General features: G+C 35.7%; 1 protein-coding gene and 1 long non-coding RNA gene across 4 annotated transcripts in view; one reads left to right on the plus strand and one right to left on the minus strand.

Annotated features, from left to right (window-relative positions):
* LOC122987727 overlaps positions 1-25,788 on the plus strand; it is a 133,499-nt gene that overhangs the window by 23,785 nt on the left and 83,926 nt on the right. For all 3 annotated transcript variants that reach the window (XM_044359744.1, XM_044359745.1, XM_044359746.1), the window contains exon 14: positions 14,793-14,836. In XM_044359744.1, coding sequence (XP_044215679.1) covers positions 14,793-14,836 — 44 coding nt within the window. The remainder of the gene's footprint in view (positions 1-14,792; positions 14,837-25,788) is intronic.
* Positions 1,516-25,297, minus strand: LOC122987731. The gene is made up of 3 exons (XR_006404577.1): positions 25,286-25,297; positions 8,021-8,025; positions 1,516-2,326 (listed from the first exon to the last, which is right to left on the minus strand). It is a non-coding gene; the product is annotated as an uncharacterized LOC122987731 (long non-coding RNA).

The following is a 25,788-nucleotide window of genomic DNA, read 5'->3' on the forward strand; positions in this document are numbered from 1 at the left end:
AAGTTTTTTCTCAAGTGTTCTGATAATTAAAGAAAGCAGTTTGTTTTCTGTGTCAGTGATGTTAAAGAAGAACAGTACAATTGTTAAACAATTACATTTTTTCCTAAATTTCTTACAGCTGTGGGATCCTCAAGTGGAGCAACTGGTGGAAATACCTTGGCTGAAGGCAGGTCCACAGGTATTAACTATGCAATTTTCTCATGAAATGACTTTTAACACTTAGAAGAAAAAAACAACAAAAAAAACCCCCAAAACAGAACAGGTCTAATTTGATCAAGGGTTAGACACATTATAGTGGCTAATGTAAGTGCTGCATGGAATAACAAATAAAACAAAAAAGTGAGATTTGAGGGTTTAAAAATGGCATTTGGAGGATGAATGACATTATATTTATAAAATGTAGAACTGACCTGTCAAATTAAACACTTAATGGGCTCTGATTCCTCTTTAATCATTGTGTTAATTTGTGTTTTATTTGGATCTCTAAAATTTAAGTAAGCTCCACTTTAAATAAAAAAGTAGAATTTATATAGAAATTGTTGATTGTGTGAGTGAAAGGAGCAGCACAAAGTTGCACTTTGATGTGAAATCACAATGATTAGAGGGTGAGAGATTCAAGATTGTGTTTGCTTTGTTGGTCACTTTTTGATAAAACCCTTTGTATTGTAAATCTTTATGAATCAAGAAAGCCTGATGCAAAGTGTTTTATTCCATTTCTCCTCAGAGGAACAAAGTGTGGATGAACTATCTGCACTGGTCCAGAAAGTGAGTAATGTCACATCAGTCTGACTTTTCACAACAAATCTTCATTCAATAAGATGCAGGTTGAAAATCATCCAATATTTTAAATCATGATTAGAACTGATGCTGCATTCAGAGGAGCTGTTCAGCTCTAATCAATAAAATTATGTTCAAATCATCTCCCTTTGTTTATTTGTTTGTATTTCACCAGGCAGCAACAGTCACAACGATTAAAGAGAAGCTTTTGAAAATGCTGCAACGTTTGAGAGAGGAAAAATTCGAAGACTTCAAGTGGTTTTTGCAGGACAGAGACCTCATCCCGGCAGAACTCCCGTGCATCCCACAGAGCAAACTGGAGAAGGCAGACAGGAAACATGTGGTGGATCTGATGGAGCAGACCTACAGCCAACAAGCTGCAGAGGTGACCAAGATGCTTTTCAAGAAAATAAACAGGAACGATCTGGTGAAGCTGTTGTGAGACACCAGCTCAGGATCCAAAGCCAAAAACAATAAACAAATAAAAACACAGAAGTGGCCTGTTGAGTGGCAAAAACAATCCCATTTTTGCTGCTGACCTAATTATTTAGAATATTACAGAACATTTGGACCTGATCAAACAAACAGTTAAAGGAGTATTTTACAAGTCTTCCCATATTTCATTTTATTTCTCAGTGATCCACTCATCAGTTGCAGCACTACTGCTATCTCTAGCACTGAGGAGGACAAGAGGAAATCAAGAAACAGAGCTGTCCAAAGTTTTTAAGAGACAAGTGTAAAATTATTGCATTGTGACTATTTTTAACTATGAAAACAAAATGCAACAAATCAAATACAGAGGGTGATTTATTTTAGCCTCCGTTATAACAACAAGAACATGTGATGTTTAGATCAGGTGGCTCATTCAAGTTTTTTAGCAGCAGAGTGTGTGAAAGACTTAAAGTCCTGACAAATAATGTAAATATATTTATCAGTTGAAAGATCTTAAAGGGAAAAGAGAAATGAAGAGAATCATCATTGGTTCTGATGTTAGCAAAGAAAAATCATATAACAGTATTTAATCTTGAAAAAATGTTTATGTTGATTATTGAGGTCATAGTGTTTGGTGATGTTTCGCATTATATTAAAAGATGTTTCTAATATTCTTCCCCCCTCATGTATGTAAACGGGGGGTGGACAAAATATTAGAAACACCTTTTAATATAATGCAGTCCAGAACAACAACAACACTGCCCACTACGACTTCAATAATAAACATTAAGTTGAATTATCACCTTTCTGACAGTGTCAACAAGAACTAAAACTCTTGTAGATGTAAGACACATTTTTGTTCTTTTGTTTTTTATGTTTTGTTCGATTTGATCTTATTTTAATCTTGTATTTTATTATTTTTTAATTCTATGAGTGTCTTTTTTATAATGCTTTCTTTTTATACTGGATATCTTGTCTTAATATCTTTTTTGACGTCTCACATAAAGCACTTTGAATTGTCTTGTTGTTGAAAGGTGCTTTACAAATAAATATGTGTTGCCTATGAATGTACTGTATCCTTTGAAATTACCAGGTGGCAACAATGGAGCACTGTTTACTGTATGAGGGTCATTCAACATATTTTTTATTTTAAAATCTATAATAAATTCCCTCATTGTTATGTTTGGTTCTGATTATTTGAGAGAATGAAGTGATCAAAAAACAATATATATGAAGCAAGTATACTGATGTGACAGAGTCACGTGTGTTTTTACCGCCGAGTTTTTCAAAATGTGCACATTGATCATAACATTCATTTGTGTCTGTAATTGTTCAAAAGGGTTTCAAGTTTCAAGTATGATTGTTTACCTAGAAGAAGAAAGTAGTTCTGAGTGTTTCCCACAAAACCTCCATGCCAGTGAACAACTATTTTCATTTTCATGATTTGGTTGTAATGAAAGCCTAATTGAGAGGTCATCTTCTCAAATTATTTTGCATATACCTTTGGATAAAGGAAAGGCACTGCAGGTTGTTTAAAGTTTAAAGTAGGAGGTACATATCAAACCCTTAAAATATAGAACTATAGAGACAAAAAATAAATATAATAAATACACAAAATATAAATATAGTCTATTCTATTCACTTTCAAATTATATCTAGACTTAAACACAATGAGACTGATTTGTATAGGTTGTTATTCGTAGTAAATTGTGTCTCGAAAAACATGAGTCATTTAGTCCCTTTTGATATTTACTCAGTTTATAAATGATTAAAAGGTCTTGTGGGTATTATCTGTACGTTTGCTTGTCGTTTTAAAGCGATTATCTTCAAATAGATTAGGATTAGCGATTAGGGCTGATTTTCACAGCACAACAGGTGTTACTGAAAGAGTAACGGAAGAGAGAGAGAGACGCCCGGTGACATTTATTACCACAGTTAGCAGGAATATTTGAGGAACTAAGAAGTAGTTAATACCGGATATAAGCTCCTGAATCACAGTAAAGATCATTTATGGACACAATGAAAGATTTACCTCAATTAATTCAGAGAAAAAACTGGGCGGATTTTACATCTTAACGGCTGGAGCGACAAGCTGCAGTTAAAACGGTAAAACTGTCTTTCAAACTGTATTTTATTCTTCCTTTTAACTTTCACTTTCATCGTCCTGCTTCCTCTGTAGAGATGTATTCGTGTGTGTAAATTGTTACAGCAGCCCAATACTACGATAAAACATTAGTTAACACTTTGTTTACGTTAGTGTTAAACAGAGAGAGAGAGAGAGAGAGAGAGAGAGAGAGAGAGAGAGAGAGAGAGAGAGTATCAGGTATTCATCATTTGTGGGGACATAAATCTGTTTAAACAGTCACATGTGGGGACTCGCCTCCCTTTTGAGGACAAAAAGCAAGTCTCCATAATGTAAATCATTTATTTTAGGGTGAAGACTTGTTAAAATGAAGGTAAGGTTTAGGTTAAGGTTTGGGTTAGGGTCGAGCAAGTAGTGGTTGAGGTTAGGGTAATCTACAGGAAATGGATGTGCAATGGTGCTTGAAAGTTTGTGTTGGAATTTTCTGTTTCAGCATAACATTAATGACCTAAAACTTGATCAGATGTTCATTCAATTACTAAAATTTAAGGGAACCCAATTAAACAAATGAGACAAAACATTAGTCCTGGGGTGGTGTAGTCAGGCTATATCCTTAAATCTTAGACCTTAACTCCCATTGTCACCACATGTGCAAACTGTGTAGCTTTAAACGCTGATGGTGAATTGAGTAAAAGTATGAGCAGATGAATAAGTGTGCGTGGTTAAGCCCATGGCATCAAAATCTCACTCCAGCCAGGTACCCAAAGTTGGCAACCCTGAGTATGTGTACATATAAAATGCTGCTTTCTTGATAAAATATATATTTAGAATTGTTGGTAAATTATAATGTGTTTTTTTAATATCAGTTCATTGAGAAAATCTTAACAGACAAAAAGATCAAATTCCCTGCTGGCCAAAGTGATGCTGCAGAGTTATGTTGGCAGATTGCCACAACTCTTCTTTGGGAGTCTGGTAAGTTATATGATAGCACTACCAACAAGATGTAAATGAAAATATCTATGACGACTCTGGTTGTCATCTTTGATAATTACAGGATTTGGCTTAAAAGAAAGCTTCTTGTCCTCACAAATGTTGCCCTCTTTCGAATAATTTTCTATTTTTCTGACACTTCACAATGTTTTTCTCCCATACAGTGCATCCTATAGGGCACCTTTTTTCATTGAAAGGGCACCCAAACCTGCACTTCAGTTTGCACTTTAACCCTAAATTGCACTTTTTCTTTTTTGTTGTTCACTAGAAGGGCACCCATACAGAACCTCCAGCTCACCCCATTACAACAGCATCATAGGGCATTGCATTACATCCTCTTCATTTAAAGGGCACATCATATTTTCTCATCTTTGGGGGCTCTTTACGTGGCACTATCACATTTTCTTCCACTGAAAGGACACCATGAGGGCACTTCATTCAAGATTGTCACATATACTTCACTGCACTTCATCCTGATTTACCCATAACTAGACAGTCATCACAGAACTTTGGTATGTTTTCTCCTTTGTGCAGGCACTTGAGAGGGCATTTTATCATACTGTGGGGCACCTTAATTTAATTTAATTTAATTTAATTTATTGGGTTTTTTTTTACTACATTCTACAGATAAAACTCCCTAAAAAAGTTAGTTTTGAGCCTTAGCACTCTCCACAGTACTTCAGTGGTATGAGCACAGCATCTCTGGGGTGAAACATCTCGACGGGGAAACAGAGTTCTATACAACACTGACCTCCTCCTCAGTTATGTCTGCACACCCAGTGCTTAGTCCATTAGTGTCCTTTCAACATACAGGTGCGACTGGCCTGTTCTCTCTGTTTCACCATACACCAGATCATAATACATCACCAAAATATAAGTGTAAGTATCAGAATTAGTATGACATATTGTATTTTTCCATTACACAAGGTTATTAGGTATGATCTGAAGTATAAACAAAATAAAACACTTGATGGTAGGGCATCACCCGTACATTACAGAGGGGATACATATTTTCATGGACTGCCTGGTAGGACAAGTAGCCTACCTTAATGGCTTTGTGTAATGTGAAGCGCTATATAAATGCAATACATTATTATCATGATGATTATTATGATTATTTTTTTACCCTTCAAGGAGGGGGAATTCAAAATCATTTACAACAATATCCAAAGGTAGGCTATGATTTGCAATGCAAAAGTGAATTACAGGAACAAAATATTGTTTACAATGCTGCATTCAGTTTAATGTACATTTCGAGTAAAGTAGACTAGGTGTAATTGAGGCGAGCAAGGCGTTAAAAATGATTATTGATCTTTCTTTTACAGTGTTGAAGTGTATTTCAATGAACAAATTCATTACAAAAGGTTGAATCACAGCGCATTTGGATCTGGTTTCCAAACAGGAACATAGGATGTAATCGACTGCGTAGTGCATCATAACTTTGTCAAATTATAGGAGGAAAAAAGATATGATTGCCTTGGTTTTTAGACATTCTCAGTTCAGTGCAATGAATAATACGAAGTTTAATAACAAAAACAGAAGAATAAAAGCATTTATTTTGACAGGTGACACGTTTTTCTTTGCTAAACCTCGTTGATAAAACTACAATACTAAAGCGATGAGTTAAACATCATTATTTAGGTGGAATCAAAGCGCAGTAATGTAGCTCCACCTCCGTTGAATGCATGCGCGGGCCCGCGGCCAGTTGGACATTTCCTGTATATAAACTATATGCTTATCGGGGCAAATTACATTGTCAGGACACGTCAACAGACTCGACCACAGTAAATCTCGTTTATGGACACAACAGTTAATTTAGAGAAAAAAAAACAAGGAAGATTTTACATCGTAACGGCTGGAGCGACAAACTGTTTTTATAACGGTAGGTTACAATGTTTTCAAACGGTACTGCTTCTTTTTAACTTTCACTTCCATCGTCCTGCTTCCTCTGTCGAGTTGCATTTATGTGTGATGATGATGTTTGTTTCGATGGTACAATAAAACATTAATTAACACTTTGTTAATGTGAGTTGTTAACTAAAGTTTGCAAAGTGCTTTGACTCGACAGTTGACGATGAAACAGGAAAACAACAAAGACAGTTTTAAGTTAAACGAGTGTGTGTGTGTGTGTGTGTGTGTGTGTGTGTGTGTGTGTGTGTGTGTGTACGCGCGCAAGCCCATGCAAGACTGCAACTAACAATTATTTTCATTATCTATTATATTCTTGATTAATCGATTCGTTAGAAAAAGAAGAAAATGGTGAAAAATGTTGATCACTGTTTCCAAAAAAACTCTACAAACAAATACATCTGGAATATTTTATGCGTTTATCAGAGATTAAAATTGAGAGATTACAGGAAATGAGGGGAGGCAGAGGGTGGATGTATATGAAAATTGTACCCGGAGTCCATTATGTACCTATTATGATACATCTGTGAGAAATATACTTTCTGTACAAAAATGTACCTCTCCTGTAGATTATTTTGCTGGTGCCTCTACAAACCTTTTCTTATTGATTTATTCCTTTGTGGAAATATTTTCAGGGATTGTTTTTATTGGACTGAACATTTGGTGATTGAGAGTATGAGTAACTGAGTAAGTGTGTAGAGTAAACCTGTTATAATTTACTTTTTTCTTAATTTCTTGGTGCTGTGATCATGAAAGAATAGAAAATAAATATTTTGTTTACCATTTAAATGCATATTGGACAACAGAGATATGCATAAAGTCTAAGAACAATATATTGTTCTGCAACATTCATTTTTCTTAAAACGTTTACAGCTTCATGACCTTCAGCGGCAGCAACTGATAAAAATAAGATGGAGGAAGGTAAGTGCACAGTTATTATGTATGCAGTGATCTCACTGAATGTTACTCACTGAGTTCAGATTGTCTACAACAAGCTAAACATAAAACCAGAATTCTGACAACAAATAGTTGAACCGTGGAAGGATATTTTGAACAGGTTATAAAGGGTTTTTGAAATCCACATGTAGGAGCCATTTATGTTGATTGTTGGCATGTCATTTGTTTAGTTATAACTTGCGGTATTATTTTGGACACTGGGTGGCGGTCATGAGATGCACAGGGTTGTATATTTAGGGGCATAGGTGACAGGAAACGGGAGGCACAGGCAGGTGGAGCACATACAGTTCTTACCAGATCGGGAACAGACGCACACTACAGCTGGCAGGATAGAAACCCGGTATGTTCATGTCATGTACAAAGACTTCAATAAAACAACAAACTAAACGGCAGCCAACGGACTGGAAAATCTGTTCTTGAATCTGCGTAAGATCACTCCTAACTTAACCTACCTGTGTAGTAATGGCAAACCGGAAAAACAGGAAAAGAAAGGACATCGAAAAATGAAAATTGCCATTACACCACAATTTCAACACTGTATGCATTTTAGTTTACTACAGTTCATATGAAACATGTTCTGATATACGCTGATTATAGCCTCATAATATCTTTAATCTGTCAACTTTGTGTCATGTTTCTTTCTCTACTCAGATCTTTTTGTGGATAAACATTGAGTCATCTGGAGTTAGAGGAAAACAGATCTTCTACAAAATCCTGCAAAGAAACGAGCCACATCTTATTGATGACCTCAAGAGAACGGAGAGCGAGACTGTCATGGATGTGAAAGTCATGGATACAGTGCAAGTGAGTAAATCCTTAGTCATCTAAAGCAGTATAATGTAAATGTAGATAGCTTAGTTTGTGCCTTCATACAATCACTATTTTTAGTTTTCCAGACTCAATTGGTGAATATAATCACAAATCTAATTGTTAAAGTTATATTCTTAAAGATTTTCATTTAGATAAATAAATAAAATTCAAATAAAGGCCCACTGATGAAAGCCCTTGATATTTACAGTATTATGATTAGTATGAGGTATGAGGTAATAGGGTGTATTAGGGTAAGTATTCAAATCACAAGTGGCGCAGTTAGTGACGTGCCCCATCACCCAGTGGTTGGTCCATGTGAAGCAGCATACTGTTTTTTCTGGTCTCTGCAAGCATGACGTCACACAGGCGATACTGTTCAGATCTCTGGGAGTGAGGTCATGTGATATCCAAACCACTCCTGCTGCATAATTCACGTATCCACTGTTCATCCATATAATCAGTATTTTCCAAACAATCATTGTTGTGCCAATAAATCACTAAGTATTCTGGTGGAGCTATGAGGCAGCGATAGTATTACACAGAGATAGTTTATTTAGATGTTGTGGATAAACTACAAGTTTTTGGAAGTTTGGAACAACATTATAGATAATTGGTGGAGAAATTAAAGGTAGATTTTTTAACCTGTTTGACACACATAATTCTATTCCTTTAACCAACAATCAAAGCTGTAAGTGTAACGTGGAGTAGCAGGAATGGACCCAAATGCAGAGACTGACATGCAGGGTTGACAAAAACCGTCTTTATTCAAGATATGGACAAGGACAGAACAGGGAAAAAACAGAGGCTGTTGGAACAGTAAACCAGAGTGTAGGCAGGCAGCATGGAAACTCATCATGGACTCAACTTGACAAAACAGAACAAATGATCCAACAAAGACTGAACAGAAAACCAGGACTTAAAAGTAACCGAGTGTGGAGGAGTACATGAACACACAAGGGCAACACAGAGCAACAGAAAACCAAAACCCACAAAATACTGTACTCTAAATCACAACCCAGCATAAATCAAACCATCCCAGAATTACATAAACTTAAGCACACAACACTATAAACTAACTAATAATGCAATCCTCTAAACCCACCACCCAAATCATAACAAGCAAAACCATATGACCAGAAGGACTGACAACAGAAGTGAAACACAGGAAATCTCAAAGAACACAAAAAGTCCAGAAAAACACACAAACAGGCAGGATGTGACAGTAAGTAAGAAAACTCCCTGCTCATCCTGTGAGGTTTCAACACCAAAACTCGTATTAATTTATTTATACTATTTTCTCTTATTTTCTTATTTTTAGACATTTTTATTCCTTGGTACAAAATGAGTAAGGGCATATTAACAAATTTCACTTTTGTTTGGTTGAAGGAATAGAGTTGCACCTTGTGAAACGGGTTCAGAATGTACTCTACTTTACAGCAGACACATACCTTTCATACCTGCACAGTAGGATTTCAGAGGTAACTGAAAACACCTGCTGGGGTTTTCTTTTGAGTTGTGGCACTTTTGAGGAAAACTACATTATATTAATTTAAATATTGATTATGTCCAAATGTCAGTCCTTGTGTTTCTAACATTGCAATATATGATAACTGCGATGGTAGACTAACGAACTGGGTTGGACTTTCTGACACAGTGCTACATTGGTTCAAGTCTTATTGGTTCAAAACTAAATGCAAGGATCAATTCTTGGACCTCTTTCAATGAAAATCTACATCCATCCATCCATCATATAAAATATTATTGCCATGGACAATTGTCTGGAACTCTACTGGAGGGATGAACACCATTTGTCCAAATTATATTCCATAATTTGGTGTTTTGACGTTGGTAGTGGACAGCACCATCTTAATGGTTGTTTTCATTTTACAACAAATATTATCAACCACAGTGTGTAATCTTGCTGATAAAAATAAGCAGAGCCATATGTCAATAAAACCGTCATTTCTGAAATGCAAAGAAATCATCTTCCAATCATGGTAATAGTGCAGACAAACATGTTCCTGCAAATACAGTTTAACAAATCCTTTTCACTTTTCAGGTAGACACAATGATGCATAAGAAGCTGCTCATTGAAATATTAAATGAGTTGAGCTCGATAGAGTTCGAGAAATTCAAGTCGCTCATTAAATTGAGAAGACTGAGTGTGGCACACACTCACGACATAGTGGAGCTGATGGTGAAGAACTACAGATGGGACTGTGTGGAGGTGACCAAAAAGGCTTTAAAGAAGATGAATAGGACTGATCTGGTGCAGAGGTTATCAGTAAGAGGTAAGGTATGACAAAGCAGACAAAAACTGGTACACAATTCAGTCACATATGCCTCATAAGTTTTATAGTTTATAATGCAAATATAAATAAGTACATCAGCGGGGGTACAATTTTTCATCAGAACTTTTTTGTAGGTTTGTGTATAAAGTAATGGAGTAACAAATATATCTTCAAGTAGCTCTATGCATTATTATTGTGTCAATGTTCAGGAGCTTCTTTTCATTTTAGGATGAAGTCCTTTATATTACGTATAAATATTTAACCCTGATGTTAAACCAGCTTCTAATAGGTCTTTCTGAAATGTCTTTTCTCCTCAGAGGAACACTGGGAACAGCATCCTACACTGATTAAGAGAGTGAGTGATGTCACATCAGTCTGACCTTACACAGTACAGATTAAATTCAGTAGATGAAGATTAAAAATCATCTTCATCTTTAATTTATAAGTCATGATACAAACAAAATTTAAATTTTTCCTCAGACAGGTTCACTCACAAAACTGAAGCAATTTTAAGGCGTTGAGGTCTAAGGCAGAAACGCTATTCACTAATATTAAGAATTTGTGTTATATCTACCACAAGGGAAATGTAGTTTTTCTGGATTTGTTTTTATAACTTTGGCAGAAGGTATAATATATGATAAACATAAAAAAGAAATGAATGTATTTCTTTCTTTTTTTTATATTAGATGAAAAGATGCAACTAGCCATGTTCTGACAGCTTCTCTGTTATAAAATCAAAAGGGTCATCATAGTTTTGGGATCACAGTCTTTGAAAGAGTTACAGCCAGACAGTAAAATAAAGTCATGATCCTGTTTGTACAGATAAAATAATTGTAAAAGAGACAAAAGTTTGATGTTACTAAAGAAATGTAAACACATACAAGTAGTTTGTAAAAACAGGTGTACAGTATGTGATCAAATATTATTAATTCCATTATTAGCTTGTGTAATATGGATGATATAATCTTACCACATCCACAATTCTAAAACACACTCATCAATGAATCTGTAATCAATAAAATAAAGAGATTGCACATTTGCCCAATGAACATTTTCTTTGTATTTACCAGGTAGAAACAATGACGTCTGTTATAGAGCTGCTTTTGGAAACACTGGCTGGTTTGAGTAACAGGGAGCTCAAGGACTTCAAGAAAGTCCTCCTGAGTCGAATTCACCTCCGCAAACCTTACTTAGAGATGCTCATGATGACAGACATGCAGGACACAGTGTTTATTATGGTGCAGACCTTCAGCCAACCGTCTGTGAAGGAGACTAAGGACATTTTAATTGAGATGAAGAGGAGAGATCTGGTGCAGAGGCTGTCAGACAGCAGCTCAGGACCCAAAAGTAAGACAGTAAAGACAAAATCATATTCAAATCAAAAAACTGGCTCGAAACATGTGTCTCATACGTTTATAAGCTATGTTATAAGCTTTTCTTCTTCATACATATAAATATTATGAGTCATAATGTAGAGAAAAGAAGACAATATCAGCTGGTATACAAAATATATTTTATTACTGATGTGACATATGAAAAGATATTGTGGGATGGGGGAAAAATATTAGTAATGAATTATATGTATCATATATATTATATGTATATGTATTAACTGTTGAGGAGGCTTCAATTTTATTTTGTGTTGAATCCTTTGTATTTTAATTTTTTAAAGAGCAATATAGCCTGATGTTGATCACTTTTATTTCCTTTCTTCCTCCTCAGAAAAACACTCTGTGGATGAACACTTGTCTGTACTGATCCACAAAGTGAGCAACGTCACATCGACCTGACCTCATGCAGCACAGCTTTAATAATTCAATAAGATGCACATTTAAAATCATATTTATCATCACATTAGTGGTGATTAATGAAACTAGTCTAACTCAGTTTTTCACATAATTGTGAGACTTTTTCAAAGTATTAAACAAAATACAGAAGATTAAACTGAGAAAACAGTTCCTGACTTGTTCTGCCACCTGTTTTACAGTTCATCAAGAACATGTGATGTTAAGATCAGGTGGCTCATTTCAGTGTTTGACAGCACAGTGTGTTTGCCAGAGTTACAGCCTGGAATTAAAATAAAAAAACATAACAAATTTACAGATATTAAAGAATATAAAACAAGACAAATCATAATTACCAGATGTATCAGTAGTTCAGGTGATCTTGCAGAAAAAAACATTTCTTAAAACATCCAAATGTCTGAAATAAAGACATTGATACTGTAGATGCAAAGAGATAAATCTTTAATATTCCCAGTGGAGAAATAACATATTTTGTCTTTGAATGTACTCTTTGAATTTTCCAGGTAGCAACAAAGACGGCTGTGAGAGAGCTGCTTTTAGAAACACTGAATGATTTGAGTGATTGGGAGCTAAATACATTCAGGTGGTTCTTGCAGTTTACTCACTTCAAGAAGGGCCTTCCATGCATTGCATTTAGCAGACTGGAGCCAACAGGCAAGGCTGCCATACTGGTGGATCTGATAATGGAGACGTATGGCCAACAGTCTGTGGAGGTGATCAGGGAGGTTTTCATGGAAATGAAGAGGACTGATCTGGTGCAGAGGCTGTCAGAGACCAGCTCAGGACACAAAGGTGAGATAAAGAAGGCAAATGTCATGTCACATTAATTTATAATAATTAATAAATCTGCAGGGGGACAAAACATTAGATAAAGCAATGGAGCAACAACATATAGGCCACCATGACAGCAAAAATATAGATTTGAATCAACACCTCCCTGACATAATCTCAACAAAAACAACAAAAGTTTCACAAAGTTAGTTGGTACTTCATTTCATTTTTGAAGTGGTTGATTTATCTAATTAAATTTACTTTTACATACAAAATAATAAGACAAAGATCACTTCAGAGGGAAATGTTAGAGCTCATTATTACCAGTCTTGTGTTGTATATGGTCAGATAGGAACTTGGCTAATGTTGTCTACATCATTTCACTTGAATATGTTTTATTGTATTTTTGTATAGCTATGATTTGACTTTTTTTTTTTTTTAATTTTTAGATCTGTGTAAAGCATTCAACACAGTCAGTCATGATGTTTTAATATCAAAACTCTAAATTTAACTTCTCATCTAGAGCACTGGCATGGATGTCTTCATATTTATCTAATAGGATATAGTGTGTTAAAGTTTGTGATGCACTGTGCAGTAACATGAAGTGCACAATGGGTGTTCCACAAGGGTCAGTGTTAGGTCCCCTATTATTTAGCCTTTATATTTATGATCTCCCTCAGCATTGTCATGATGTAGAACTACAAATGTATGCAGATGACACCGTTGTGTACACACATGCAAAAATAGCTGAGTTAGCTGTTGCTAAGCTAACAATTGCATTGGAAAAGATCACAAATTTACTTGAATCAATCATCATCAATCAATCATGTGTGAGTCTAAATGTAAACAAAACAAAAGGTATGTTTTTCTCTAAAACCATGGTATAACCTCTTAAACAAGATTGTACCATACCATTTCGTCGCTCTGCATTTAGACAGTCAGCTTTCTCTGTGAAAGTCACAACTCAATGGGATGTCCTGCCTGATGATATGAAGAACTGCAGTTCAATCAGTGCTTTCAGAACCAGGTTGAAGAATCTGTTGAAGGCTGCTCAGCTCTGTGGCCGCTGAGTCTGGATTTGATCGCATAGTCTTCTCAAATAATCTTGCTTTTGGTTTGACATGCTTGCATTGTTGATTTCTGGTTGACATTATGGGTGCATGTGATGTGCTGTTGTGTGTAGCTTTGTATCTTGTGTAGTGTGTCCTGTGTGTTTTTTGCTTTGTACTGTTTGTTATTGTGCTGTTATATGTTTTAATTGTAAGGGACTGTAGATGAAAATTAGCTTTAAAGCTAACTCTGGTATAGTGCATCAAATGTTAACATTTATGTTTAAAACTGTACATTGTCCCAATAAATACAATACAAAAAAACCCCAAAAAAACTTTGCTCACACTCATTCTCATTCATCCCCTCTGTGATTTCTGTAACCAAGGCCTCCTCCTGTCTTCCATCCACACACCTGTAATCCATCTGTGTCATGTGACGTGTGCAGTGTCTGTGTATTTTATTTTAACACCCTGACTGAGTGTTTTCTGAAACCACATTGGTCTCAGCCATGAAGTGTTAAAGGCTTTTTATTATACTTGGGAGTCAGAGTATTATACTGAGGACAAGGACACATAAAGGTTACACACAGTGTTTTTATTATGTAATTACAATGTTCATTAAATGTGTTTCAGCTGCAGGATCATCATTTGAAGCATTTGGTGTAAAAGCCACAGAGGGAGGTAGGTACCATAAGACATTTGAAACACTAATAACAAGATTACAAATATTGTTCCTTTAACTAGGAGTAAAGATGACAGATTTGAATCCTTTCCCCAAAGCTCTGTAGTTATTTTAATCTACATTTCATTATGTGAAGCTTTAACACTGAGTTTAACGAGATAGTCTGATAGTGTCTGATTATATCACCTGATGGTAAACCAGGCATTCATGAGTCTTATTTTATTTCCTTCTCTTCAGAGAAACACTCTGTGGATGAACAGTGGCCTGCACTGATCCATAAAGTGAGTAATGTCACATCTGTCTGACTTTACAGATACAGCTTTCATTCAACAGATGCAGGAAAAAAAATATGTTCAACATTATAAATAATGATACAAACAAATTCCTGATTTTCACCAGCTGGTTCTCTCAGAACTGAAGCTACAGTCAGATTGCATCATGTACACATGAGGTCTGAAGCAAGAACGTTGTTAACTTATAATGTTAAAATCAGTGTTACCTCTACCACTGGGGAAATGTATACTGTATATATATATTAAATTTTTCCTAATTTGTTTATTTAACAGGAACATGTGATCATTTCAACAAATATTATTAATTTTATCCATACCTTGTGTAATATGGGTTATGTAATCTTACCACATCCACATATCTAAAAACACACATGTTGATGAGATGTAAACAGTAAAACCTGTAATCATCCCAGCTGAGAGATTGCACATTTGGCCAATGAACATTTCTTCGTATTTACCAGGTAGAAACAATGACGTCTGTTATAGAGCTGCTTTTGGAAACACTGGCTGGCTTGAGTAACAGGGAACTCCAGGACTTCAAGCAAGTCCTCCGGCATCACTTGAGGTTCACAAGATGGCGTTTTAACATCACATGGATGCTTCTGGATGGCACAGACTTGCAGGACACAGTGTTTTTTATGGTGCAGGCATACGGCCAACAGTGTATGGGGGAGGTGAAGCACGTTTTAGAGGACATTAACAGGCCTGATCTGGTGCAGAGGCTGTCAGACCGTGGCTCAGGATCCAAAAGTAAGACAAGACAAAAATATGTTAAAAAGATTGTGGGACAAGGGGAAAATAACAGGGAAATATAACTGATAATGTCTCTGTCACTGTTGAGGTTAAAGTATCATTTTGTGTTGAACCTTTTGTATTGTAAATTAGTACAAAGCAATATAGTCTGATATAGGGGCTGTGCGATATGATGATATATATCGTGTGACGATAGAAAAACATCTATCATTTCATGTTATGCTGTGCTGTTCATTTCGTTGTGACACAAACCACACTTTTTACAGCAATATTTTTCATCATTTGGAGTGAAGCTTTTATTGCATTTACAGTAATGTAACAAGTGTAGTTTTCAACAACTCTCCATCACTGTCTGTCTCTCCTCTGCTGCACTGCACATGCACACAGAGGACTCAGCCCCTCTCGTGCTGAGAAAGAACAAAGAAGAGGAGAGAAACAGCGGGATGGCGACCATAAATGACAGCAAAATGCAGTAGAGACTGTCTTTATTCATGTTATTTACCAAATTTTTGTGCACTCGTTTAATTTCAGCTCAGTGTGAAAGTCTCTGCTGCTTAGTGCTGTCATTTAAGGTCACGCTACTCTCCTCTGTTCTCTATGGTTCACTGCGGATGGGGCTGAGCCCTCCATGTGTGAGCTGTGCACACAGGAGAGACAGTGAACCAAGTGGAGGACTCGAGTTGACGAAACTACACTTGTTACGTTACTGTAAGTGCAATGAAAGCTTTGGGAGTAAAAATCCAAGAAAAGTAATTTAATTGAATCCACGCAAAGGATGGACAGACAACAGGCAAGGCACACAGACCAACTATTTAGTCATTGAATTAAAATGTGTTATATCAGGATAGGTATCGTTATCAAGATATGAAATTACCTACATCAGGACACGAGATTTTGGTCATATTGCCCAGCCCTAGTCTGATACAAAGTGTTTCTAGTTGGTCATTCAGTCAGTGACTCATTAGTCATTTTTCTGTGTTTTCTCCTCAGAGAAACATTATGTGGATGAACAGCCCTCTACACTGATCCAGAAAGTGAGCAATGTTACATCTGACTCAATACAACACAGCTTTCATTCAATAGTTGAAGGTTGAGAATGATCCTCATTTAAACAGTTTAAATACTGATACCACCTAAACTCATGATTTAAGCTGAATTTTTTCACTGAAGCTGCATTGAAGCAGCAATTTTATCCATCAGTAATGTTTCATATCTTTAACACTGAGGATTAGATGATGAAATGTCAGCGAGTTTCTTCTTCAGCTTTGACAGTGATCTCACAGATAAACATATAACACCCACATCTACACTAACATTCATGAGATGCAATGAAAAACTATTTTAGTGTTTTTTTTCTAGTGGATTGAATATACTGTATGTCTCATTAATGTTTTGATTATTCCAGGTAGCAACAATGGCAGCTGTTAAAGAAATGCTTTTGGAAACCCTGAATGATTTGAGTTATCAGGAGTTTGAGAAATTCAAGGAGGTCCTGCAGTGGACTGTCTCCCAGAAGTGTCTCCCAGACATCTTACTTACATTGAGTGAGACAGCAGACAGTGCAGAAATAGTGGATCTGATGTTGCAGACCTATGGTCAACAGTCTGTGGATCTGACAAAGAAGATTTTCAACAAAATGAACAGGTCTGATCTGGTTCAGAAGTTGTCAAACACCAGCTCAGGTCACAAAGGTAAAACAAAGAAGACAAAAACTGTGATGTTACACAATTGTGTGTCGCATAATAGTCCAATGAATACATTTTATAATTTATTTTTAAAAAGTATATCTGCCTAGGTGCAAACTTTATTTAATCACCAATGTGAAATATGAAAAAAGTAGTGTGCAGGGGCCAATAAATCATTAAATAACCAATTAAAATGACAAGTTTAGTATTTGTTGCAGGGCTTCTGTATCAGATGTTTATGGTGTAATTTTCCTATTAATTAGTTTTATTTCCTTTTAATGTAACTGAGCCATATAAAAGTAGGTTGTACTTATATATTATAGTTATATTTTTTAAATCAAGCTATAATCTTATGAATGTCTTTCTTTTGTCCTCAGAGGAACATCGGCCTGCACAGAAAGTGAGTCTGACTTTACACAACACAGCTTTCATTCAATAGATGCAGGTTGAAGATTATAAATGATAATACAAGCCAAACATGATTTTTATAGGATGGTTCTCACAGAATGGAGGCTGCCTTCAGGTTGAGTTTTAACAATAATGTTATCCACCACTGATGTTATGACAGAATTAATCCTCCACTACTCTAATAGAGATGAGGAAAAGTCAGCATATACTTTTTTCTCTCTTTTTTTAAATTTTTACTGAATAAGCTCTAAAAATACTGACAAACAACCGTAAGTCTGAAACACTGACACTGATGAAATGTTGACAGATGTATTTTTAACTGTTCCAGCTGACAAATTACACATTTGCTATCTGAATGTATCCTTCTCATTTTCCAGGTAGAATCTGGTGTTAAACAGATCCTTTTGGAAATAATAAATGATTTGAGTCATCAGGACCTCATGAAATTCAAGTGGTCTCTACAGCTCACACACTTTGAGAAGGGCCTTCAACAGATCTCATTGATCCAGTTGGAGGGGGCAGACCAGGGAGAGACAGTGAATCTGATGGTGCAGACTTGCGGCCAGCAGTCTGTGCAGGTGACCATGGAAGTTTTTATGGACATGAACAGGACTGATCTGGCAGAGAGGTTGTCACACAGTAGTAGAGAACTCAGAGGTAAGAATGTACATGTGTGTCATAAATACATTTTGTAATTAATTGTTAAAAAAAGTAAATGGGCATATGAAAAAACTAGGGTGCAGGAGGCAATGCAACAACACCACATAAATCACAATGTGTGCAGGAATCATTGGAGCTGAATCCAGCCTTTCTCTCTCTCTCTCTTTGATTTCCATGATGTCACTACAAAGTAAATTTTAGTGTAATTTACAATGAACTTTGAAACAGAGCCTTTTTAAAGGGGTGGCTAAATATTAGTATAATATATAATACAGTTAATCAATGAGAGTTGAATCAACAACTCTGACACACTGAATTTTATAATTTGACAGCATTGTAAAACTACAAATCGTCATCAAAGATTATTATTTGACACAATCATCTTCACACACAGTGGTTCATATTTGTTGCAGGGCTTTTATATCAGATCCATCCTCTCTCTCTATGTGATTCATCTTTATGATATAATTTTGTAACTAATCCTTCATATCATGTTTTAATCAAAAGCAAATAAATCTGAATTGAATTGATCATATTCTGAAGTTTAATCAGTCTTGAGTCATTTTCTATTTTCTTTTTCCTCAGAGAAGTGGAGGTCTTCACTGCCCCAGAAAGTGAGTAATGTCACATCAGACACACTTTACACAACACAGCTTTCATCAAATAGCAGCAAGTTGAAAATGATCCTCATCTTGACCACTTTAAATAATAATACAAACCAATGGTATCATTTCATCAGATGGTGCTCACTGAACTGAAGCGGGATTCAGATTGAGATTTTGAGCTGAAATGTTTTATCCACCAATAATGTTATAATAAAATCTGTACTATCTCTACCACTGAGGATGAGAACAGGACAGCTAAATGTTTAGGACGTGTATGTTTTTCCAGACTTTCTTATTCAACTCTGATGGTAAATAGGTGGAAAGAGTTTTTACAGCAGAAATATCACAGCTGCTGTTGAAGCAATAAGAACGTGTGATCAGGTGACTCATTCCTACTTTTGGCAGCAAAGTGTCAGAGAGAGTTGGAGACATTCAATAAATCACAATTACTATTAACCAGTTTATAGAAACAAATGAAATGAATCACACTGTGCTCACACTTTGTCTTTATAAAATCAAATGTATCATTTTGTGTAATAGATTAGTATTAGACATCACAATACTCACATGATTTAAATGTTTACATTGATGAAAAGACATCAGTGTTTTATCATTACAGTGGAGATATTGCATAAATTCCCTCTAATCATTTTTAATCCATCAGGACAAAACAATAACAGTTAAGGAGAAGCTTTTGGAAACACTGGGAGAATTAAGTCTCAGTGAGACCGAGCATTTCAAGCGGTGGCTGCAGCACCTTCAAAAGAAAGATCTCCCAAGAATCCCAAGAAGCCGAGTGGAGAGGGCATACAGTTTTGAATTAGTGGATCTGATGGTGGAGATCTATGGTCAATATTCTGTGGAGGTGACCAGGGAGGTTTTAAAGAAGATGAACAGGATGGATCTGGTGCAGAGTTTGTCAGACACAAGCTTAGGATCCAAAGGTAAGTTGTGTGGAAAAAACAAAACAATACTATTCCAATATCAAACATTTGGTATGCAGAGTGGGGTCTTATTCTACTTTAACGTTACTCTTTTCATCATTCAAAATAATTTTGGACAGTCAGGCAGCCATTTGAATATGTGTTTGTTTTGATTGTTATATTATCTAGATGCCATTATCACAAGCAAAGATACTCACTGTATGCTGTATGCTACATTATAGTCAATGACTGTAGATCAGTCACTGTTTTTAAATTGTCCACAGCAACAACAAGCCAAAAGTAAACCCAGAATAACTAGACTCCTACATATAGCATAGTTTCCAAAATGACATCTACTGCTTAAAAAAGCAAGATCTTTTCAAAGTGTTTCTTCTCTCAAGTTACCAAAAAACAATCACAAGCAGCATCCTAAAAGTCTAATGGTTAAGGTGCATACCACACAATTGTAATGTACTGGTTTGATCGCATTTGGGGACTTTTGTTGCATGTCATACCGCACTCTGTCCGCTCATATTCTGTTTACTTCTTGACTGTCCAATTAAAGTGAAAATGCAAAAATATAAAGATAATAATACTAAAATAAAAAAAACACACACACAAAACAAAAGCCCTCATTCAACTGTAGTGGTGTCTGCAGCATGTAAAATGTATCTCTAACAATTTTGCAGCTAATATATTGGAGGTAAATGAAATGCTTTTGTGATGCTCTCACCATCGAAAGATTACATTTAATCAATTTTACTGAAAAAGTTTTTGTTTTGTTTTGTTTTGTTATTATTATTGCTATTAACTTCTTTTTTTCAGGAACAGTGTCTCTGTTAAAGTGAATAATCCTCAGAACATGCTGTCGACGGTTTTTATAAAAATAATTTCTTTGGTTTAAAAAAAAAAGTAGTTCCGATCAAAACTGTTATTGAACATTTTACATTTTAATGTAATCTGGCAAAAAATATGTCAGTAATCATTATTAAGTTCCTGTTACACCATCGTTAAGATGTAAAAAATATGCATTGCCTCTTTAGTTTTTGGTACAATGACAACATAAGACAGGACACTGATGGCTGGATGGATGGATTTCCAAACACCTGGTCAAATAATTATAATGATTATAATTTTTGGGGTGTTTTGGCAAAAAAAAGATGGCATACAAACTAATCTCTGTGTTATTTGTGATAAAAAATATAGATGTTATCATTAAGTATCATTAAGTTGTTGGTTTTTGGTACCGGGCTTAGTACCACAACAGCATAATACAGGACATTGACTGTATAGCATGACGGCAACATCAACGCCCATTACTTTACATGTTTGATGTTGGCTACATGTACAGCTACATGTAGCTAGCCTGTACGTTGTACATAACAGAAGTCCTGTGAAGTGCTGCCACTTTTCCTCAACTTAGACTTTACTCAGCAGTAAGTCCTGCATAACATATTGCTCTCATATTGGAGAATTGCTATGTAGCACATAGTGCTAAAGCAGCAAAACATCTGGAAAGTTACTATATGATTCCTTTTATAAACATAACATTATGTAAAACATTTTCTGATGTGTTTTAACAAGGTCCTTCAGGAAGTTTGGAGTTTGAGGCTCATGGAAGAATGATGGTAATCCCTTTCATTCAATCATGTTGTCATTTGTTTATTTCTCATTGATTTCTTGATGTTGTAAAATTAGTGATTAAACAGGAACAATTCCACTTACAGTATTTACAAAAGTGATTGTCCTCCTGTGCAGGAGTCCAGTGACTGGACTAAACTTGAACCTGAAGTGAACAGTACAGATGCAGATGAGGCTCCAACTTACAGGTAAAAATAACATCTTCAATATTGTGTCACAAAAGCTGGAACTATGGCAAGCATTTCAGCAAGGTTCTTTGAATTCTTTCCCAGAGGGACAACTAAGATCTTTTTTCCTGCCATGTTACAGTAACAGTGATAATTAAATAATTTAAATAAAATCAAGGCACCTACTGGTTAAGTTTACATTTACTCCATTACACTTAAAAATATTTTGCACATATGCACAAACTCATTTGTTTTTTTTTTCTTTCAGCCTACAGTCTGAAGAAGGAAAGTTTGAATGCAGAGTCTCTGGTTTGCGATGGGTCTGTGAAGAAAAGGTCAGCTTTAAGTACCAGTTCTGGTCTTGGGAAGAACACATGGAGAGAATGGAAAGCTTACAATACATGCCTGCAGGTCCTCTACTGGACATCACAGTCATTGCTGGGAAGTTAAATGAAGTATACCTGCCACACTGGATCTGCACAGGTAAGTGGACACATAAAAAAGTTAAGTATAAAGAATTAAGAATTTCATTAGTATTCATTAGTATGTGTGTAAAAACATCAATCTCTGTTCTCCTAATTAAGTATGTGTGCTTGTATTTTGTGCAGATGAGAACCCGAAAATATTCAACAAGTTTGCAGTCCTACACATAGATGCCTGTGGAGATGTTGTTGAAAAAGTGTCCGAGGTCACATCATCCCATGTCAAGTTATCCGAACTAATTTTTTCTCCAAGAGCGGTCCTGATGAAAGTCGGCTTTCCAGTGAAAATAAACTGTAACGTATTAATATACAAGACCAACACAGCGTTCCTCACACTTCATGTTTATCTGATCCCACGTGATCCTGGTCTTGGACAGGTCATTGCATATCTCAATGTCACCAATACCAATTATTTTAAGATACAGAATAGAACCTGTTGGTCAACGTAACCTCTTAGCAATGGGTTTTTTTTTCTACAGACAATGGACAAGAGGGAATTATCCCATGGATACAAAGTAATCCGAAAACCACATCCAGAGATGTCCCTGAAAATGCACAATCGTTTCACCTTAACAACAGACTTGGTCAGTGCTGAGATTTATCCTGAGGTATGGTTTAAACTGCTTTTAAATATAAGGAGTGAAGTGAATTTTGATTCAGAAATAATTATTAATAACTATAAGATGAGTACAGTTGAACACAAAATATGTCTGGGTTTTGATATTTTTAACAAGAATACATGACAAACTAATCCACCTTTAGTTGAAACTCTCCCTAGAAAAACAACACAATAGATCGTAATGTCAGTCACCCAAAACAGCATATGGTTTTAGTGACAGATTCCATTTAGTGACCGTACTAATTATGGCCCAGAGCAGTGGCGTTGTTGAAATGGAGATGGAGGAGGGGTGGATGGATGGTATAACCCAACATTGGACTTTGCCACAAGAGGAAACATAATTCTTTTTAACAGTGATCTGTAACGTTTTTTGGAAAGCACAGACAAATGATGTCCTGCCAATTACTGCTGATAGGGGAGCCAGATTAAAAAAACGCTCCCATGTGTCGTTCTGGAGTGCACATGGTCAAGTAATTAATTTATTTTAAATTGGAGGACTATGTTACCCAAACAACAAACCCATCTAAAAGTCTTCTCCACTCTTTGGGGAGCTCCCCCTGGCTCCCCTATAGTTCACACCCTGCTGCTCAGCATTTTATACATGCCACAGAGCATGATTGGATGTTAATTGCTTAATTGTACCATGCAGTACAGCTGTGTGGAAGCATCTGCATGCATTATGTTTCTCCACTCATTTATTTAGCCTTTTCCTTTAATTTGTCACACATCTGTATATGGAAGTGATGTGATGCTGCCCATATACCTGATGAGGGTCGGACAGACTGAAACGTTGTAAGCTAATAAACATCTCAGCAATGGGTGAAGTGGTGTGCAGGAGTTCTTCTCATTGCTTTCAAGTTGCACCTTCTTCTGATGCACCTGCCACACATTGGGTGGTGCAGAGACTTTTTTCGAAACATTTTTCTAAAATAGTAATGGAAATGCATTGTGAAAATGTGCCCCCTTCAAAAAGATTAACGGCATCTGGTTACAAATGTTTTTATGGCTTTCATCTCAAAATTATGACTTCATTATCCAGTTTTTTGGAGGGACATAACATGTCTTTATATTGTTGTCTCATTACCTTCTTATCGAATTAATATATCTAAATAATATACTGGATAATATACTAAATAGTATACAGAGTACTGCTGAAATAAGTAATATGTGATGTCTGCATTACAAGCAAAAAAAATATATTTAAATATCTGCAGTCATGATCATGCTTGTTGGCTCCATGTTATGCATCATTTGGTCCTAAAATCTTACCAAGCTTTGGTAGGATACAGAATATATATTCATCATGTTTTGTCCTTATCTGCAGAAGTCTTTGATTTAAATGAGAATATCACCACAGTTTTCTCAACTTCATTTGAAAACATATGAAAAAGAAAAAGAAATTCTGGTGCATTCTGGCACAAAGTCTAACTTCCCTTATATTTCTTTCACAGAAACTAAAGCTCAGATATGAAAGCACAAACCCAAATTTCTTTGAAGTGTTTGTTGAAAATCCAGACAGAAACTTTCAGCTCAAGCTTGCACAAGAAAATGAACTTCAACCAGTTTGGACCTGTGCAATTCGAAAAGGTCAGTTTTAAATAATACTGAAAGAATTGATCTTCACTGTCTATGTAGATGTCTAGATAAAAGTAACTCAGATACATACACATATTGTCGTTACCTCTGCCTTTTTTTCAGATGAATACCAAAGCACTGGTTATATACAAGGTAAGACGTGTAATATGACTAGTATTTAGAATTGCTCATTGGATTTTAGTCATAAGATTGTTTCACATTAAGTTTCAGAGTTAGTTTACAATCCCATGGATTTCCGTTTAGTTGTAAATATTAGAAATATCTTTTTATCTCAACAAAATGTTGAACCTAAAATTCCCTAGGCAGCATTAAAACCTTAAGGAAGCCTTGTTGAACAATGCCAACAACCTTAATGTTCAAGGTTGGTGGCATTGTTGACATTATTGACTTCACTGTTAATTGTCTGTGTACTTTAGGATCACTCTATCTGTTGCCTGAGTTTGTATTGTTTTGCCTGCAACTTTTCATGCTGCCTTCTTTGTCAGATCAAGATTTTTCTAACCTAAGTGGGACTTACCTGGTTATATAAAGGTTAAATAAAATGAAAATAAAATACAAACGCATGCTGACAAACATGACGATTAAGTACCTGAGAAGGAGCTATGTCTTGGACGTACTGCAGGTCATCTCAGTGTAAAACCAAAGTTTGCTTGACAGAAACATTACTGAGACAGTTTTTTAAACTGTTCACCTGCAGGAAAGCTATTCATTTGTTTTTGTTTTTTAAATTTGCAGTGCTCTCTTCCTGTAATTTGTTGCCAAAGTCTTATAAATGTGGTTTAATTGATATAAACATACATTACTCCATACATTGTGCAATTGCAACCGAATCTAAACTAATATTTTTGAGTGATCCTACAAAATGTTGTGGAATTTCACTTCTATGTGGTGCTACAACACGATATATTTGAATGACTATTACTCAGAGATGGTGTAAAGGCTCAGGAAAAACCCAAAAGCTCAACTGAAACCAGGTATGTAAAATAAAAAGTTCAAGATTACTCAAGTTTGAACACAACCAAGAGTCTAAATCAGGCAAAGTTGCCCTGCACTTTGATGTGAAATCTGACTCCGGGTGTTTTATCACAATGATTACAGGGTGAGAGATTCAAGATTGTGTTTGCTTTGTTGGTCATTTTTTGATAAAACCATTTGTATTGTAAATCTTAATGAATCAAAAAAGCCTGATGCAAAGTGTTTTATTCCGTTTCTCCTCAGAGGAACACACTGTGGATGAACTATCTGCACTGGTCCAGAAAGTGAGTAATGTCACATCAGTCTGACTTTGATGATGACAAAGTGATGCTGCATTCAGAGGAGCTGTTCAGCTATAATCAATGAAATTATGTTCAAATCATCTCCCTTTGTTTATTTGTTTTTAATTCTCCAGGCAGCAACAAT

Source organism: Thunnus albacares, chromosome 8, assembly GCF_914725855.1.
Source record: "Thunnus albacares chromosome 8, fThuAlb1.1, whole genome shotgun sequence".
Taxonomy (NCBI): domain Eukaryota; kingdom Metazoa; phylum Chordata; class Actinopteri; order Scombriformes; family Scombridae; genus Thunnus; species Thunnus albacares.